The 19,558-nt window shown below is 42.4% G+C and overlaps 1 protein-coding gene across 1 annotated transcript in view; it reads left to right on the forward strand.

Moving 5' to 3' along the window:
- Nucleotides 1-19,558, forward strand: part of LOC144798765 (cytochrome P450 2J2-like) — a 515,175-nt gene that overhangs the window by 293,826 nt on the left and 201,791 nt on the right. The window contains exon 7 of the mRNA XM_078669801.1: nt 12,368-12,555. Coding sequence (XP_078525927.1) covers nt 12,368-12,555 — 188 coding nt within the window. The remainder of the gene's footprint in view (nt 1-12,367; nt 12,556-19,558) is intronic.

Genomic DNA, 19,558 nt, shown 5'->3' on the forward strand with positions numbered 1-19,558 from the left:
TCTTCACTCACCGCATGGGTTGCCTTTGCCAAGGCCTGTTGACGCCGATTCCGGATCCAACACCGCCGACAGCGAGAGCCTGTGTGGGACAGCTCGTGCCTCCATCCTGGTCGTCGAAGACACCTCCTGGTCCACGTGGCTGCAGAGTCAAGCATCCACTCTTCACCTGATCGCGACGACGACATCTGGTTCCTTACTGGTTCCGCTCCAGTCACTGGCTAGTGACTGTGAACATTGTCCCCTCTGCTTTCAGGTCTTCTTCATCACCGATCCACCCTTGGATCGCACCGGACATCTTCCTCCTGGTCGCCTGCAGCATCTTTTCTTTCAGGCTCCATTGACTTCAACGCGAGAACTCGACACACTTTGGCACCTATGCACCCGCAGCCCGTGGGTGAGGTAACGAGAGCATTTCGGTGCTCAAGGGTAGTTTAACTGTCCTAGTGTCCAGTTCCACAGTCGTTTTAGTCCTACCTAGTCAGGATTGTCCGTACTCACCGTTAACTTGAACTGTACTGTCCATAGACGTTGTTACGCATCTCGCGTGTGAGTTCACACTCTGCACACGCGTTCCGTGGGCCTCCTATTACTTACCTAGAGTTAGTGTAGCGTGGTCCCAACGATCCTACAGCCTCAGGACAGCTCCATTCTTCCTATCGACTTTCACATTCCACTTACTTAGTATATGGTTTGTCGTGCCCCTAGGGCACCTTTGTAATTTTGTGCAACTTTTCGTATTTTTCCTAAGAGATTGTCATGTGCTTAGCCCTCTGACCTCATAAAGAGTTCAGAGGTGTTTGTTATTAATAAATATACTGTTTATTTTCATAACAACCTGTGTGGTGTCCTTTCATCTGGTATTCAAGGGGTTATATTGTGGTAAAACAGCTGGCTTCACATGCCATAAAGAGTTTAGCCTAAGACTGCTTTGTCCATGCTACCATTAGGATAGCTGGTCTATAAGGTTGACTTACAACCAATCACCATAAGGGTTGTTTGGACTGATACAAGGTGATCACTAGAACTAGTGAGCATCATATATCAGGCCAACTTCTCAAACCGACGACCACTGAAGAAAAACCACCTGTCCCAGCAAGGTCTGTCTGGATTCCAAAGATTGGGGATCTGGTCAGAGAAAAGATTGCGGATAAGAAGGAATTTGGGCCTTCATACAGAAAACCAGTACCTGTGCTAGCAATCCACGATCAAGAACAGTGTTACTGCTGCCGCTTGCTGGAAGAAAGGAGAACAGGATCGTATCCATCTATCTGGTAAAACCACATCATGTGGCCGATAATAAGTAGTAGGCACAGTGGACTCCAAAGATGTAGCAGAAGACCAAATTTTGCTACTATCCAAGAGGTTCAAACTGAGAGACTCATCACCTTTGAAGAATCTGCAGTAAGAAAAAAAGGGCTATGCAACAAAGCCATGGAACTTGTGCCTCTTGAGACCCAAATAACAGTTCGTCAAGACACTCCTGTCTACAATGATATAGCCTCTGACTATACTAATATGACAAGGGACCAAGCAGCTCCAGCGATTTCAAGTAATCCGGATACAATACCAACAATTGACAGAACTGCCTCTGGCTATTTCATCAACTTTGATACGTTTTCTGAAGATCCCAGTGAGCCCGAAACAACGCCGGCAAATAAAACTTTTAAAGACCAAGTGACAGAACTTTTTCAGCAACTTGAAAAAACGTATCTGGTCTCACCATGGGTTGAATTTTAGATTGTGTTAGGTGTACTTTTTCTCCTACTTTGGCTCATTCTTGTATTAAGTTTGAGAAAGATGACAGATGGAAAATATAGTAAAATGGACACAGCAAGTAAGAACATCAACTTGCTCCTGAAGCCTCACAAATCATCTCATCGTCAACAAAGAGACCTGTCATCAGTGAACATCACAGCCGTTCCTATACCTTGTGGTATAGCATGGGACAGAACTGATTATGACATTTATGGTCCTGCCGAACTGTTGAAGATTCACATCAATTTACGGTTTCCTTGAGTGACTTTGTTTCACCTGCACATTTTCTGATGATTGGGACTTTGAGACTGTTAATAATATGATTTCAGATTTAGAGATGTCTGCAAAATTTACAAACCATGAATATTTAGAAGGTTCATCAGATTATGAACAAATGTATGGTTATAATCATTATGGTCATCATTACTTGCACAAATCTGCAAACCCTAGAAATGTTTATACTTATAATCAATGGGAACATTGTCCAACGCCACCGAAGGGTAGCTCAAAAAGATTTTTTGAAAATGTCCATACTTCTCAGGTTTCAATACCACAAATCGGAAACATTTTACTTTAATAATGTTGATAAGACAGGAATGAAAAGTATGTTAACAAATACAAAGCACATTTATTCAGCAGCCTTTTATGCCCAGCTGTCCTCATTAGGTTTCGACTTCTGGAGAGACAACATAGAAACAAAAACTGTCTGGGGCTCAAAAGACTGGCAAGTACAGGGAAAAGAAGGTTTATTTCGAGCCTGTATTATTCCTGAACAAATAATGTTTTTAAATGACCCTGTTCAACAAACATCTTATCTTGACCTAGCCAAGATAAAACATTTAATCAAACCGTCCATACCTGTACCTACAGCTGATAGTAAACACACTTCAGAGGGAGGGGTCGACGATTTTACTTAAAAACAGAACTGATCCTGATTGGAAAAAATTGTTAATCTGGCCCACAGACAATAATAACTGTCAAGATAGATTCCTGAACAAGACACAAGGGTTTACAGTAACTAGGCCAGACCCAACATATGTCCAGAGACAACATCCAGTGATAGTAACAACATACAGTGTAGGAAAACTGTGCCTCGAGTGGCTACAGAAATCTACACTTAGAGAGGTTAAACGACACTTAACTTTTCTTAAAGATGGCGTTGATTTGAGAGACTTCTTACTAAGGCCTCATAAACCACGTCATAAATGTTTCATATAGGCCGGTATTTATGCTGCTTATAATGAAGCATGGAAAATCACGCAAAAGGAAACTGCAGAACAAATACGAGAAATTGATCGTATTATTTTAGAGAAAGCTCTCTCTGTAGTTGATAATGGGTTAACAACTCTGTCATCCAGAATGTATTCATTGGACTGCATTGTATCCTCTGCCATAGTCATAATGGAACAGGACTTGCTAATGTTACAACATGGACAGTCTCAATTACGTTCTATAATGCTGCTAGGCTGGACGTTACAAAATCTTCGTTCAGGCTATGCGCATTGGCGTCTAATCAACACCACGTCTTTGTTTACTGAATTTAACCTTACAGATAAACAAATCTCTTTGGCACAAAGGGGAGCAGACTATACGGCGCTGAGCATAGAAAAACTGGAGAGATTACCATTGACTGTTTCTGAGAAACCAGCCATAGAATGGATAATACATGGCACCATTATGTTGCGAGTGACGATTTTCCAGTTTCAGTATTGCTTGAAACACATACCAGGAGGCCTGTATGAAAGGTTGGGTAAAGAATACATAAAGTTAACCTGGGATTTACCATACACACACAAATGTTGGAGTGGGGGAAAAGAAGTATTTCTTAGTGGTACACAATTTAACAGCGCACTAAGCGGTACACTTTTATGTCAGGGTATTAATTTACACGGAGCCTGTGATGGTTCTTCGACCAACTTATCCTGTCACCTGCAAGGTTCTCTGGCAGCAGTGATAGATCCAATGTTTAGGCAGCTTTCCAATGGGAGCTACATAATGTTGAATGATCACAGCTGTTGTGGAATGATGCCAGGAATTGCCTATCTCGTAACTGTGTCAGCCAGGGTCACTTGTTGTATGCAAGTATTGTTTCCTAAAGCTAAGACAGATGGGGAGTCGCTGTTATGGCCTTCACTGAACATCTCTTCTATTCGAATTGATACTTTAAGCAGAATGAAAGCCATTCTTTTACAAAAAACTGTGCCACTGACCTCATCCAAGGAGACGGAGGATCTGCAGGTTGCAAGGACTTCTGCAGAGATACATGCCCTTTTATCCACAAACTGTCCCATTCATTTCACAGAAATCTTAGATCGTATCTTAAACATGTCTGATACCAGTGGTATTGTACATGTACTTAAGTCCGTTTTTTCGGGACTGTTAGCACCTTTTGAAGCAGTTCTCGGCATATTTCCAAACTTCGTGCACTCGGTGTTTGGCGGACTGCCTCTCGTTTTGGGACTCGCAGCAGGAATATTATTTTTGCTGCTTCTGCTACGATATGGCAAGCCAATCCACCAACGATGCCCAGATCACCATGGAGAACACCCTTCTGGCAATGAGGTGTCGTGAGCACATAATCCAAATTTTGGGCTTGGCTCGTTTAAGAGATCTGAATACCACATGGTTTCTATCATTTAGACCAATCTGGCAAGATTGAACCTGTTCTAAGAAGCCTCCTATGTGGAGTGGTTGATATAGCCATATTTGGACTGGGTTAGCTCAAAGCTCTATTATATAACCCTGGACTATGTAGATAGTCTGTACTTCTGATGAACTGTTTAAGCATTGTTTTAAAAAGAGTTTTATCCTGACCAATATTTCCTGTGGAAAGTAGTGAAATGCACTTACTTTCGAAATATTTACTGTTGGTTTGGGTAGTGCCTGAAGGGAATTTGCAATGTATTTGTTTGAAAATATTAATTTTGCATATTAATAACTTCTGAATTGCCCTTTCGCTTAATATTGAGGCCTGCTGTCCAAGGAATGCCGCCTGGTAGAATGGTCTTGCACCTGCCAAATAGAAGGGTCAAAACTCTTCTTCATGAGGATAGAGTTTTATATTTTGATCTAAATACTATAGCTAATGCATTCATTTCCTTAAAATAAATATCACCCAAGAGTTAACCATAATCGTCTGGGCCTGCTTCTAACAATACTAAATCATTCACTCTAGAACTCTGTTTCGTAGCAGACTTTTCCTTCTTTAAGTTGAAATCACTAAGCTAGCTCTTCTGACAAAGCAGTTTATCCCCTCTGGTCAGTTGTAGCATCACAATTTTTGTTGTGTTCCACTATATCTAGAATTTTTGTCAGCAGACTCAAGATATCTAGCAAACTGCCCCATGCTGTATTGAACTCAGCACTGATTTGAGATCACTTCCACAGATCAAACATATGCAACAATGTTTGTTTATAGAAATCTTGTCCAACTTGTATCTGGGCCAAAGGATATCAAAAGCTGCAATATGGTATGATAGCCGCGGGGGTGTGGCTAACCACCTAAGATGGCGGTCGTATTAACCGAAGGCACAGAGACGCGAGCCTCGCAATCTTTTTCCTTTCCTCATTATTTTGCAGCATCGTGCCATGTACTCATAGTGATTGCCACGATGATAGGACGAACCCAGGGCAGTGTTTGGCGGTCCGCGGTGATGAGTAATATGGCCCTCCCCCAGCTCCAGCTTCATAATAGCATCTGAGGTGATGTAAGGCCCGACCTGATACGGTCGCCCTGCAGCAGCTATTCTAGTGGTGTGGATAGCCAGGCATGCCTGAATGGGGGACTGACTGCATATAGACCCTAGTGTGGTGAGCTGAGAACAGATGACACATGTGAATCCTGTCTGGTGGGGCACCTCTAGCGTGTCATTGCTTCACTGCACCCGCAAACTAGAGGCAATCTTGACGGTGTGTTTACCTGATCCTGTGTCCTAAGTGTGGCGCACACTGGGCCATTGCGGAACAGCCAGCAGCCCGCCAAGGACCCCATCACCCACATGACCAACGGGTGGTTCATGGGCCAGAATATCTGATTGGGTTGCTTTGTTTTCTGGGCTTACGCTGGGATGACCTCCATACCTCGCTGTGTGAGTCCTGTCTGTCTTTCTGATTGGGACCTCGCCTGATTTCATTGGGACTGCGGGGGCAGCGCAGAGTGGGGTTGCTGTCTGAGTGTGTGAAGGTAGCTGATCAGGGCCCCACTCTGGTCCCCCAACACTGAGTAACCCAGCGGGACCATGTTACTGCACTCTTCCCGCTACAGTCAGTGGTTGAGGCCTGACCGGTTTGAGTGGACTGTGTGCAAGGCCTACAGTACAGGGTTACTCTTCTGCTCGGGAGACTCCACCCTTTGTGTGGCCAAGGGGTCCTCTGGCGAGTTTGTGGCCTCCAGTAATGACGGTGGGTGCAGAGTGGAGTGCCTGATTCTTACAGGAAGTGCTACTGGACTACTGAAGTACATAATGGGGTGCACCAGAAATATAATAGGTAAACAGGATCCTCCGCCCAACTCCTGCTCCACACTTCCTCAGAGCTCCCGACTCCAACACTGGATGACTATGTCTCCCATACCATGGCAGTGCCCCAAACGGATAAGTTGGACGTCAGACCGAGACACGCTGCTGTGTGCAGCACACAAGAAGGCGCCCATCCTTATAGAGAATGCCAGGGTATCTCTGTTCCTAGATAACACTATCGCAGTCCAACACAGGTGTGCCTTATTCCAGGAGATCAAGAAGCACCTGGTAGCTGCTGGCCTCCAGTGCGCACTACTGTTCTGGCCCGGCTCAAAATGATACATGATCAGCACACAGTCTTTTCTGAAACACCAGAAGCTGCTTGAGACTGTCTCATGCAACACTTCTCAGACTTAAAACGAAGCAGGTAGCCGAGATCTGACCCGAAGGCTCAGCGAGCCCCTCTGAGGCGGCAGTGCAAAGCACCAGACTGGGGCGGCCCGTGGTGGCCCCCTCCCCACGGCAAGTCCTGGAGGGGCGGCAGGAGGCAATCCGTTCTTTGACCACACTGCGCCTATCACAGAGGCCCGTCAGCTCCAGCTTGTCTCAGGGCAGTGCCTCATACTCAATTGGTAGCATGGCACTTTTCCCGACAATCACCCTGCAGATGACACAACTTATTGGGTTGATGGTTGTGAGTAATTATTATGCTACACTGTTTTGTTTTTTCAAATGGCCGCATGCAACTCGGACATATGGGAGAGTCAGGTATTTTTATGCACCCCATTGGTTACCGAATGTTCTTCTTTGTACTGTACATGGTTGCTGCACTGATGCTAAGGGCTCAGGTTCCCTGGAGGCCCTACTAGTCAATAGCTGGATCTAGCCGGTGCTTCCCTTTAAGCATAAGCACCACTTTTTAAACAAATAATATGTTACCGGTTGTTTTCTTGTATGGTCGAATTACATTGCTTTGCTGGATCGAGTACCGGGACATTTAATTCAAATGTTTAATTCAGTCACCTTCTGCTTCTCTTTGCAGCAATTTGGGGTGAATTCTGAATACAAGGACCCCATTTGGCGGGGGATGATCTTATGTGTTTGATGCCTACATAATTGAATGCCTATAACATCCTTTCTTGGAATACGTGGGGACTGGGCTCAGTGTATAAAAGGCATATAGGTTGTTGGCCCAAATGTATAGGCTCCGTGCCCACATCACATATTTTTACAGGAGACCCATATCATTGCAGCTGAGGCTAAGAAAATATGTAAAAAATGCAAGGGACAGCAATTTTACACATCCTATTCAGTGTATGGGAGGGGCACTGCTTTATGGCTCCTTTGTGGTATTGAACAAATGGCATCACGACAGGCAGGGGAGAACCAACCAGCATTGCCCTTGGGTCCACCTCTTACGTTGCCCCTTGTGCCTGCAGGACGGACTAAGAACAGTTGACCTAAGGCGTTGATAGTTTGGGCAAACAGAGCCGGAACCTCATGCACGCTGAGTGCAGGGGAGTCTGAACGGGGCATGATATTAGACATTATGGATTTTACTTCCAAGATCTTCCCCTCATTGCCAGCAATGATCTTCCATTTCAGGCGCCTACCACAGTTGGAAGGGCATACTTCGTGTGTTGTTTTCCATACATGTGGGATTGGAGCTGGGGTCACACCCGCCCATAAAGGGGACAGAGACAGAGATAGAGGATTGTGGTCGCTGTCAGTTGACGGCAAAACCACCATGTTTAACAAATGGGCCCAAAGTCTATAGTGCAAGAGAATAAAGTCAATTCGTGAAGAGTGGCCTACTCTGTTAAACGTATGGGCCCCTGTAGGGTCTGAATTTGATCTACCGTTGGTTGCCCTAAGACCATGTTCCAGGCAAAGGGCGTTAAGATCAATGGCACTTTGGGTCCAGCTTCTAATTGGGGATAATGTGAGGGGGGGGATACCTCTCCTTGCATCATCCTCCCGGGTACCCAATATGTCCTCCACAGCAAGGGGTTCAAATGTACAATTGAAGTCCCCAGCCAGTATGACAAGGGAGTCAGCACCACTAGATCTAAGTTCCTCATCAATGCCCGTAAGGGACAATGTGGATGTGCCACCCCTTGTTCCTCTGACATAGATATTAAAGACTTCGAGCACCCTCCCGCCACATGGCCCTCTCACTGTTATTCTCTGTAAATCAGGTGACTTGGTGGCTATACACCTGATAGAGAATCCCAGGGAAATACTTGCCCAAATTAGTAGGCCACCAGAGGGGCGGGCCTTCCCACCAGGCGATTGTATTGCAGAAACAAAGTAGGTAGTGTAACCCACCTTGTGATGGGGTTCCAAGCACCAAGTTTCCTGAAACAAGCAAATCCCGAATGATTCAACAAATGAATTCCATTCATTTATGCCAGTACTCCGTGCAAGACCCGCTATATTCCAACTGACCACCTTCAGGGCTACACCGCCAGCTCCTCCTACACCGCCAGCTCCTCCCCGCCCTAACGCTAGGCCACTCACAAGGGGGTCATGCACAATGCTAAGGGCCTCATCTTAAGCCTGTGAATCATTTGTATGGCAGACAAAATTGCAGGCCATTACAATAATCAAGTCTCAACATAAGTGTTGTCTGGCAAATACGTTCGGAACCATATAAAATATAAGAGAGAGCGGGTAGTAGTGGAAATAAATTGCACCTCGTGTTCAAAGTATACACTACAGTGGGCATATAGTAATCGCTGAGTATATATGATACATTATTAAATGAAATGGTGCTTTAAAGGTAATCCCACACCCTACTACCAAAGTTGTGAGTACACATTGATCCAAAGGCCCAATGTGCCAATGTAGCAGTAAGAAACAAATACGATCCAAGCAGTAAGGATTTGTCTTGGAAAAAAAAATCTTTAATGTAGAAAAACTTTGTTTGAGTATTTCTCAGTAAACTCTTGTTCCACAAGTCATTTTCACCCAGTTTTCAATACATTGATGACAGCCAACACGTGTTTCGTCACACAGTAGCTTTTTCCAAGGATTAAATGTTTTTAAATTTGATGGTTTCGGGAAAGAAAAGCGAACAAATAGTGTTCCATTTCAAAGAGGTTCTTATAGTGGCAGCCTAGCGCTGCTCAAGTTGCCAACCTTACGACCACACTCCAGACATAAATTTGGGTTACCTTCCATTATTTTTTGCCTGCCATTGGCAACTTGAGGAGCGGCTCTAGGTTGTCACTAGAAGTGCCTCTTCGAAATGGAAAACTATTTGTTTGCATTTCTTTCCCGAAACCAACAACTATAAAAACATTTAAGCCTTGTAAAAGTCACAGTGTTAGGACACACATGTTGGCTGTCTTCAATATATTGAAAACTGGATGAAAATGACTTGTGGAACAAGAATTTACTGAGAAATACGTGAAAATTTTTCTAAGATAAATCCTTACTGTTTGGATCCTATTTATTTCTCGAACACTTTGTATGGAGTGTTGTGGTATTCCTTTCTGCTATGTTTGGGAGAATTTGGAGACAGTAGGAGAGCTATTTTCTTTAATATTTTATAAAAGAAGAGCAAGAAGACGTAACTTTATCAACCTGCGGGCCAAAGGTGAGGAAAAAGTCCAGCTAGCCATTCAGAATGTTAACAGCCAGGAATGGGGGCGGGTGAGGTATCCCATTTTTTTGGGCCACCAAGTTTCTGACTTATTTTTATTTATTTTTTCATTTGTAGAGCGCAACAGCTACCCGAGGGTTTCCCGGCGCTAGGGACACAGAGGATGAAGAAAGAACAGTTGTGATACATATAAGGGCTACTGATTAAACAACCATGTTTTTAAAACATTGTGGAATTTAAGGTAGTTGGGTTCCGTACGTAGGTAGAGGGGGAGAGAGTTCCATAGGGAAGGGGCAAGATACGAAAAGGAGCGTCCACCCATTTTTGCTCGCTTTATCCTGGGTACTTGAAACTTGTGTTGGTTGGAGGAGCGGTGAAGGCGGGAGGGGCAGTATTGGTGGACCAAGGTTTTTAGATATTGGGGAGCGGTGCCAGAGTTGAATCTGTGCATATAGCAACTACGGTTTTTGTGTAGATAGAGGGAGCATCCATATGATATTCCTAAGCCATTTTAGGATGACAAAACAAGTAGAGGCAACTTTGACCACTTGATGTTTCATGGACAATTGGTCGTCAAGAATGAAGCCAAGGTTGCGAGCAGTTTTAGCGGGAGAGGGAGGTGGACCCATCTGAGGCGGCCAATGGTGGGGACCCCACAGAGCAGTGTTTTTGCCAAAGAGGAGGAGTTCGGTCTTTCCAACATTCAGTTTAAGTTTGTTGTCATGCATCCAGTTGGCGATGTCAGTGAGTCCAGAGCGAAGTGAGGATGGCGTGGAATTGGAATTAGAGGAAAGTGAATAGATAAGTTGGGTGTCATCAGCGTAGGAATATATAGTGAGCCCGGCTTGTTTGGCAATTGCGGCTAGGGGACTGAGGTACAGGTTTAAAAGTAAGCGACTAAGAATGGAGCCCTGAGGGACTCCGTATTGTGACTTATGTATTTTTGAAGTGGAAGTGGGGGAGAAGACTTGAAATGTTCTGTTGGAAAGGAAACTAAGTAACCACTGCAATGCAGGGCCAGTAATGCCACAGGAACGAAGCGTGTTGAGGAGAATGGTGTGGGAAACCATGTCAAATGCGGCACTAAGGTCTAACAGAATAAGTGCCACGGTTTCCCCTCTGTCGACTTGATTGCGTATAATTTCGGTGACACCTAGTAGCGTAGATTCTGTGGAGAATCCTGCCCTAAAACCACACTGGGATTGATGGAGAAGTTTTCTGGACTCTGCAAATTTGGTGAGTTGGTTATTAATGTGTTTCTCCAGTATCTTAGAGAAGACTTCATTGGAAGAACCTATGATAAAAACTTCTGTCTTGCACTTGTTTAGTTGTAAAGCGTTTTTATTAATGGAAAAGGCAACATCATAAAGGCATATTTTAAAACTTCTCTTTGATACAGCTAAGCAGACTGTCCAAGAAGATAATAAGCTGTGTATCATAAAGGCGAAACCATATGAACTGATCAAGCAGTCCAGCATCATACATTATAAACAAACTTGGACTCAGACAAGAGCCTTGTGGGACACCTTACCTTACATGTCTGGATGCAGGTGCATGATGAAATCTTAATTGCTTGGGTTCTGTCTTGTAAATAAGACCCCACTGATTTCAAGGTTGGTCCTAAAATGATACCCTCATCTGCAAGATATTATGGGAGGGATTGGATGGGAAGCGAGAGGAGATAAAGAAGAATAAGAGCCGAGCTTCAGCAACTAAGTAAAGTATGGAATTAGAATCCAAGACAGATGCAATGATTAAATTGGCCTTTTTCCTGCATCTAATAGGACCTGGTTGAGGAGAAATTGGGGGGAGGGGGGTTACTAGGACTATAAGACTCTGGTGTGGGCTTTTTCAAGGTGGCTGAAACAATGGCAAGCTTCCAGATCAAAGGTACCATGGCAGAGGACATTGCAATTAGCACCTGCTAAACTTCTGTTTTGCAACCCATCTCAATTGGAATTTGCAAATGTTTTGTTCATAGCGATTGCAATTCACAATTTGTTAACTAGTTGTTAAATACATACATGGTAAAAGTGCAGTTACTTTAGTGATTGATATACAGTGCCGGTGTTGTAGTCATTTAGCTTCTAATGGCTAGTGATGTAATAAAGCCATGCAAAACTTATCCAAATTGTGTTGTTGTATGTCACACTTCCCAAATTTTGTAATGCAAAACAATATGCATATTTGGTCTCTTTACAATTCCTTCTGGGTTTTTATGGTTCTAAATGTTATTCTGAAACAACAGTTCATTAAGTAATACTTTTGTTCCATTAAATAGTGATTTCCTTCACCAGATAGTCCTTTATTTCTGTTATTTTGCATACTGATTAAATGTTTTTGTTTATACATATTTCTAATGTTTTGACCACATTATCTTCCTAATCTCCACATGCTTCAAATTCAGTAAATGTTATTCTCTCTTTCTATTGCATTCTAAGCTTTTTATGTATACATTAGTAAATAGGAGGTACTGTTTGTTCAAATGTATTGTAAGTAATCTTTGTAAAATGGAATTATTCAAAGTAAAATATTTGTTATTTTACAGAGAAAGTCCAAGCAGAGATTGATCAGGTGATTGGACACAGTAGACAACCATTGACGGAAAATAGAAAGAGCATGCCATACACCAACGCGGTTATTCATGAAGTTCAGCGTATCAGTAATATATTACCTGTTGGCGTTCCCAGATGTACTAACAGAGATACAACTCTAAGAGGATTCCATCTGCCAAAGGTGATAAATATTCAAATAAATCCCATCTGGACATTTTTGGATGATGTAGTTTTGCCTGACACACTTTAATGATATTTAGTGGAAGTCATTGTTAAAGGGGTACATGACATACCTAGATAGTGTGGAGCAAAGTCTTGATTTACAACATCCATTGGAAATCAAAACCTGTCACTAGTGATGTAATAAACTATGACAAGTGAATTTTAGTCTTAAATGGTAACCATGAAACCCCTTTAATTGAACCTTTTCATGAGTGAAGTTTTACTATTTTCTGATCCACTACCTACATAACCTGCCAGGTACGAGCTCAGGTGACCGTCAATCAAACATTTGGCTCAGGGAATGGCCATTTGCCTCTGCTGCCCTGTACGAAGTTAGAGCAATCTCTCAGTGATTGGTCCTACCGGCAGGGCTAACCGCATATTTTTTGTTGATTTATATATATATATATATATATATATATTTATATATATATATGTTTATGTGAGCAAGGCGGCTGGGATCGCCGAAATGCGTCTTTCCACTTGCACTTATGAATTGAAATTAAAAGGATTTCATTTCACTAGCAACGAGCGTATTTAAGAGTCTGTTTCTCTCCTAATGGTGCCTGCAAAAAGCATTTGGAGCGCAACCTTTCTATATATATATATATATATATATATATATGTATTACCTACTGTCGGTCGCCAGTAGGTAGTTATAGTTAGGATTGATTTCCATAGGGAAATCGCAACATTCTATTGGGAATAACTTTGGCGCCGGTTGAGGAATCTGCCTGAATTTTTCAGCAACTTTGCCTCGCGGCGCTCCGGTCCTTCTCTGAAAGTTTGGGGGGGATCCGTGAAGCGGGGGCTGAGATAAAAGGGGGGTCCCAAAACGTGTTTTCCCCATGTTAATTTCCATAGGGCGGTCGGTCTCACTTTTAGCTCGAACGGCTGAATGGATTTTCACCAAACTTGGCAAAATTGTAGGGACTTGTAGCCCGATGCGCCTTTGCTATGTCTCAAGATATGTGCTGCAGAGGATTTTGAGTAATTTAGGTTCCAAAAAATTTATATATCTATAGCCGCGCCCCGGTACGCGCACCGGGGAGAGCTCCGGGCGCGCCACGCGACTTGGCACGGAAAGCTGATTGGCTCTCGGGTGTCTGTAAAGATTCGAAACTGTCCGGAGCGGCCGCCATCTTGTGTCTCGGTAGGATCGAGACACAAGAGGTGGTAAAAACAAAGGGGGAAATAATCAAAAGGGTGCAGGGTAGACCCCCCCTGACCCCCTAGGTTTGATGTGGGGGCCATAAAAGGGTCCCTCGGGTAAAAAAATAAAATTAAAAAAATTCGATTTTCGCGGGGGGAGCGCCCGGTACGCGCACCGGGGAGCGTACCAGGGAGCGTACTTTGGTGAAAAATAGTTAAAATAATAGTGTAAAATAATCATTTTGAGTGATTACAGGTAGGGTAGCTCTGAAAAGAGCTTTTGGGTTCTGTGGCTGTTTTAGGTACCTACAAGTACGTCCCACACACACCCACATGCACACAACCCCACACCCCCACACCCACACACTCCCCACACACACCTCACACACGCACACCTCCACCCACACCCAAACACCCCACACCCCCACACTGACACCTTACACATCCACACCCACACCCACACATCCCACACACACACACTCACACACACACCTCATTACCCCCCCAACACACACACACACGCACACACAGATACCTCACAGACACACCCCACACATCCCACAGACACACCTCCCCCCCCCACACACACACACCCACACCTCACAGACATACCCACACATCCCACACATACACACATATCCTACACACATACCCCCCACACCCACACATCCCCCACACACACCTCACACATCCACACCTCCACCTACACTCAAACACCCCACACACCCACACCCACACACACACCTTACACACCCACACCCCCACCCACACCCACATACCCCATACACCTACATACACCTATATACCTCACCCCCCCAGACACATACACACACACCTCAAAGACACATCCCACCATCCCTCCCTCACACCCCCCCACACATGGGGAAAACTCAGTGAAACAGTAAAATGATACTTTAAAGTGCTTAGAGGTAGGGTAGGTCTGAATAGAATTGTTGTGTTGTGTGGGTGATTTAAGTACCAACATGTAGGTACCAATGTAGAGTTTTAAATTCAATGTACACCTTTTTTATGTAGATATCTAGCATGTTGTTACAGAAGTTATTGTGGTATATGGAATCCATACCATAGTCTGTCAGGAAAGCAGAAACAGATCCTTTCAGTACTCCCTGAGAAGACCTAGGGGATCATGGGTAGTCTACCCTGCTCCCTTATGATGTTTTAAAATTGCACAGTATACTGTAAGTTTCACTTTATACTATAATATAAACATAATTATTTTGGTAGTACTTCATGAATTAGATATAAAAATGAATAATGTCTCAAACTATTTTTAATTATTAAATAAAAATGTATTGGTTAGAATTTTCATAGTTCAATAAAACTTCCAGCATTACATCATCTGGAATCTCCTCAAACATGCATGTTTCTATATCTTGTAAACATTCAATAAATTGTTGATCCAAAGACTGATCCATAAAATCTTCATCAAAAAAATCTTCATTTAGAATCTCCTCAGATGTAATCTCGAAGGAAACATTGATATTTTCTTGCTCCCCTTCCATTTTTTTGCTGTAAATTGCATAAAAAATAAGTATATCAGTAGAGTTAGGGCACTGTTGGGTTTAAGTTCAGACAGGTAGTTCTGATTTTTTAACAGTGAAGTTAACTTTGGACAGTGTATGGTAACGGGCAGGAAGTAGAAATATAAAAAAGTGCCTGTGAAGAAGCGCAAGTAAATTCATAATTATAGCAGAGAAGCCTAAGTCAATCCATAAATATAACAGAGGAGCCTATCTCTATCTATAACTATAGCAGAGGGACAGTAAATAATTATCAGAAAACGTTTTTACAAATTAACTTAAAGTGCCCCTTACAAATTATTAACTTACTTTACAGAGAGGTGAAGAAGAAAAATGTGAAAATCCTTTCAAGATGTGCCTCAGGTAGTTGTAGTCAAAATGGCTGTGTTTCCCTCTCATTTTTCATTTATATTCATGTACATAACCAATCAAATGTCAGGAAAAAAAAGTAGAAAATGAAAGTAACATTTTATTTGGTTGTAAATTCTAACACTTCAGATGTGTTTTTGTCATGTAATTTACCTCAGGATATTTAGACAGTGCTACAGCTCAAATGGCGCAATGGAATTCCACCAAATTTGGGAAAATGGTAGGGACTGGTATGTAGTATGGCCTATTCTATATTTGGTGAAAGTGTCTCCAGTGATTTTTATGTAAATTAACTTTTATCATTTTTTGGAGCGCTTCCCGGTGCGTGCCCCGGTACGCGTACCGGCAGCGCTACGGGAGTCCTCCATTTTGTGTTTCGGTAGATTTGAGACAGAAAATGGAGGACAAACAACGTTGGGAATGGGTATAAGGGGGCACGGTAGGCACTCCCTGACCCTCTAGGTTTTCTGAGGGGGTCTTAGGAGGCCCATAAAGGCCAACAAAAAAAAAGACATTTTTAAATTTTCGCGGGGGGGGGCGCCCGGTACGCGCACCGGGGAGCGTACCGGGGAGCGTACTTTGGTGAAAAATAGTGAAAAAAGTTAGAAAAAGATAATCAATTGGAGTGATCAGAGGTAGGGCAGCCCTGAAAAGAGCTTTTGGGTTCTGTGGCTGATTTAGGTACCTATAAGTAGGTTCCAATGCACAGTCTTAAATTCAGGAGGAATATTCTATTCCCCTCATCTGAGAAGTGCACACCATCTGCTCTGTAGATATCTTGCATGTTGTAACACAAGTTGTTGTTGTATATTGAACCCATTCCATAGTCTCTCATGTAAGCAGAAACAGATTTATTCACATGTTTCCGTGCTTTCTCAAATTGTGGACAAAATTGGTTGGACCAGTTCCATTTCTGTCTTTGGCATATATTGGAATATATCATGGCAGTTTGTGGAAAAAGTGTCATCAATTGATCAAAGGTGTCCTTTAAAACCATTTCCAGACCTACCCCAGTCAAAGTGCCTAGGTCATTTCCACCACAGTGCAAAATTATGAGGTCAGGGTGTGGCAGATGGTAAAAGGTTTTCACCAATGGTATCAATTGATGACATCTCATTCCTCTTTGGCCAATCCATTTTATGTGCACATTTGGTAAATCAAGGTTGTGAAAATTTCTGTTAGCTGCATACCTTTGAGCCCAGTGAATGTAGCTATGTCCAATAATCCAGACAGAGTACATGGTGAGAGGAGGTTCTGGTGCAGTCAGATGAAGTGTAGGAATGAAATGGCAGTTGGAACAGTAGGAGTTTGCAAACAAAAACTGTGGAGTTTCAGTGCTCTTGAATCACAAGCAATGATTGGTAGATTGAGATAGTTGAAAACTGTAAGTTAGGGTGCATGGTTGAGTTCTGTGTAAGAAGTAATTTGAATGGTTAAAAAAAAATAATTTAAAGAAACATTGCACCAGATAAGCTGGTGTATTCCCAGGTCAAACATCCTTGCTGAGGTGATTTGCAACATTGTAGAATAAACTTTTAAACCGGAGAGCTCAGTGAGGAGGGAGTTGCTATGGTAACCGGTAGAAAGGGCTGAGGGGGGGGAAGGGTGTTGGTTTGAAAATACATAGGGAAGAGTTTTGATTGGTTACCATGAGCAATATGTGTGTAGAATTAGAGGTTTTCTGAGCCATTAAGGTTTGCAGTGCCTGGAGAACATACCTTTTGCTCTGCTGAAGAAATATTGGTGTGTGTATCTGACACTGTTCTGAATCTCCTAAAGTATTTGTAAAGGTGAGTTATGATTCATTTAGATAGAGAGTTCAGATTAAGAAGCACATTGATTTTCTTTGCTGTTGGTTTGTTTGATGTTTTTTGAAAATGCATGGTTTCTATATTTGTAAAATAGAGGATTTGTATTTTGTGAAATAGTGATGTTTCAGTAGTGAAGTTGAATGGCTGTACACAGGACTTGCACTCTGTATCTAAAATGTTATTTTAAAAATCAATTTTAGGGAAAATGAATGGGTTTCAGTAGTGAAAATGAATGCTTGTACATAAGACCTGTGTTGTGTTCCTAAAATGGTAATTGAAAAAGATTTTAGTGCAAATCAATGGGTTTCAGTAGTGAAAATGAATGCTGTATATAGGATCTGTGCAGTGTTTCTAAAATGTTAATTGAAAAACGATTTTAGTGCAAAATAATGGGTTTCAGTATTGAAAATGAATGCTTGTAAATAGGACCTGTGCAGTGTTTCTAAAATGTTAATTTAAAAACGATTTTAGTGCAAATCAATGGGTTTCAGTAGTGAAAATGAATGCTTGTATATAGGATCTGTGCAGTGTTTCTAAAATGTTACTTGAAAAAAGATTTTAGTGCAAATCAATGGCTTTAACATTTTTAAGAAGGAATAAATAGTGTGTGCATAATTATATAAAAATATTTGAATCTTTTACAAACATGTTACGTGTTTTACCTCAGATTGGGAAGCAGACTGAGTTTCTTTGCTGTTGTTTTGTTTCATTTTTTGGGTAATGCTTGGTAGGAATGTTTGCAAGAGATAAGAAATGTATTTTGTAAAATAGTGACATTTCAGTACTGAAATGGAATGCTTGTACATAGGACCTGCACTGTGTTTCTAAAATGTTATTGAAAAATCGATTTTGGTGCAAATTAATAGCTTTTACATTTTTGAGAAAGAATAAAAAGTGTGTGCATGATTAAATAAAATAATTTGAAGCTTTCACAATCATGTCACCTGTGTTATCTCAGATTTGGAAGCACACTGAGAGCCTTATTTATGAAAACAGCGATGCGTCACTTTTAAATGTGCACTCCTTGTGACACCAATGGTGCATTATATTTAATGTATAACGCATCATGTTTCTAGGACTAACAGATAAGTCAGTATTTCTGATGTATCTGTAAGTGCAAAATTGACGAATTGCTGGAGTGTGTCACAAAAATGACGCAACTCTAGCAATGCATCCTTTCACATGGGGAAAGCCCCATGTGAAAGCGTTTGCCTCAGTCTTATGCCTGCTGTGAGGCAGGTGCAAGATTTTGATGTAACAGTGTCCTAAAAGTGATGCAGTGAAATCTCATAGATTTCACTGCGTCACTATTACGAGGCTTTTTGCGGGGAATGCCCCCTCTGTGTACATTACACTTGACAGAGGTATATTGTGGCGCAGAGGTTTAAAAAGTGACGCATCTACCTACATGCGTCACTTTTTAAATATGGCGCAAAAAGGTACATGTTTTATGTCGCCGATGCGTCACAAATAGTGACGCATCAGCAGTGCAAAACTGACGCAGGGCCTCATAAATGAGATTCATCTTTTTTTGCACACTACTCCAGTTTAGTCCTGTCCACTGCACTCTTGGACACAAGCCTCACCTTTTGTGCTCCCCTGGACAGGCTTTATCTCATCTGCGCTCCTGCTTAGGTGTCAGAATCCTATCACATGGGGAAAGCCCCATGTGAAAGCGTTTGCCTCAGTCTTATGCCTGCTGTGAGGCAGGTGCAAGATTTTGATGTAACAGTGTCCTAAAAGTGACGCAGTGAAATCTCATATATTTCACTGCGTCACTATTACGAGGCTTTTTGCGGAGAAATGACCCCTCTGTGTACATTACACCTGACAGACATCTACCTACATGCGTCACTTTTTAAATATGGCGCAACAAGGCACATGTTTTATGTCGCCAATGCGTCACAAAAAGTGACACATCAGTAGTGCAAAACTGACGCAGGGCTTTATAAATGAGGCTCATCTTTTTTTTGCACACTACTCCAGTTTAGTCCTGTCCACTGCACTCTTGGACACAAGCCTCACGTTTTGTGCTCCCCTGGACAGGCTTCATCACATGAGCACTCCTGCTTAGGCCTCATAATCTTTT

The sequence above is a fragment of the Lissotriton helveticus genome, chromosome 1_2 (assembly GCF_964261635.1).
Source record: "Lissotriton helveticus chromosome 1_2, aLisHel1.1, whole genome shotgun sequence".
NCBI classification, from domain to species: domain Eukaryota; kingdom Metazoa; phylum Chordata; class Amphibia; order Caudata; family Salamandridae; genus Lissotriton; species Lissotriton helveticus.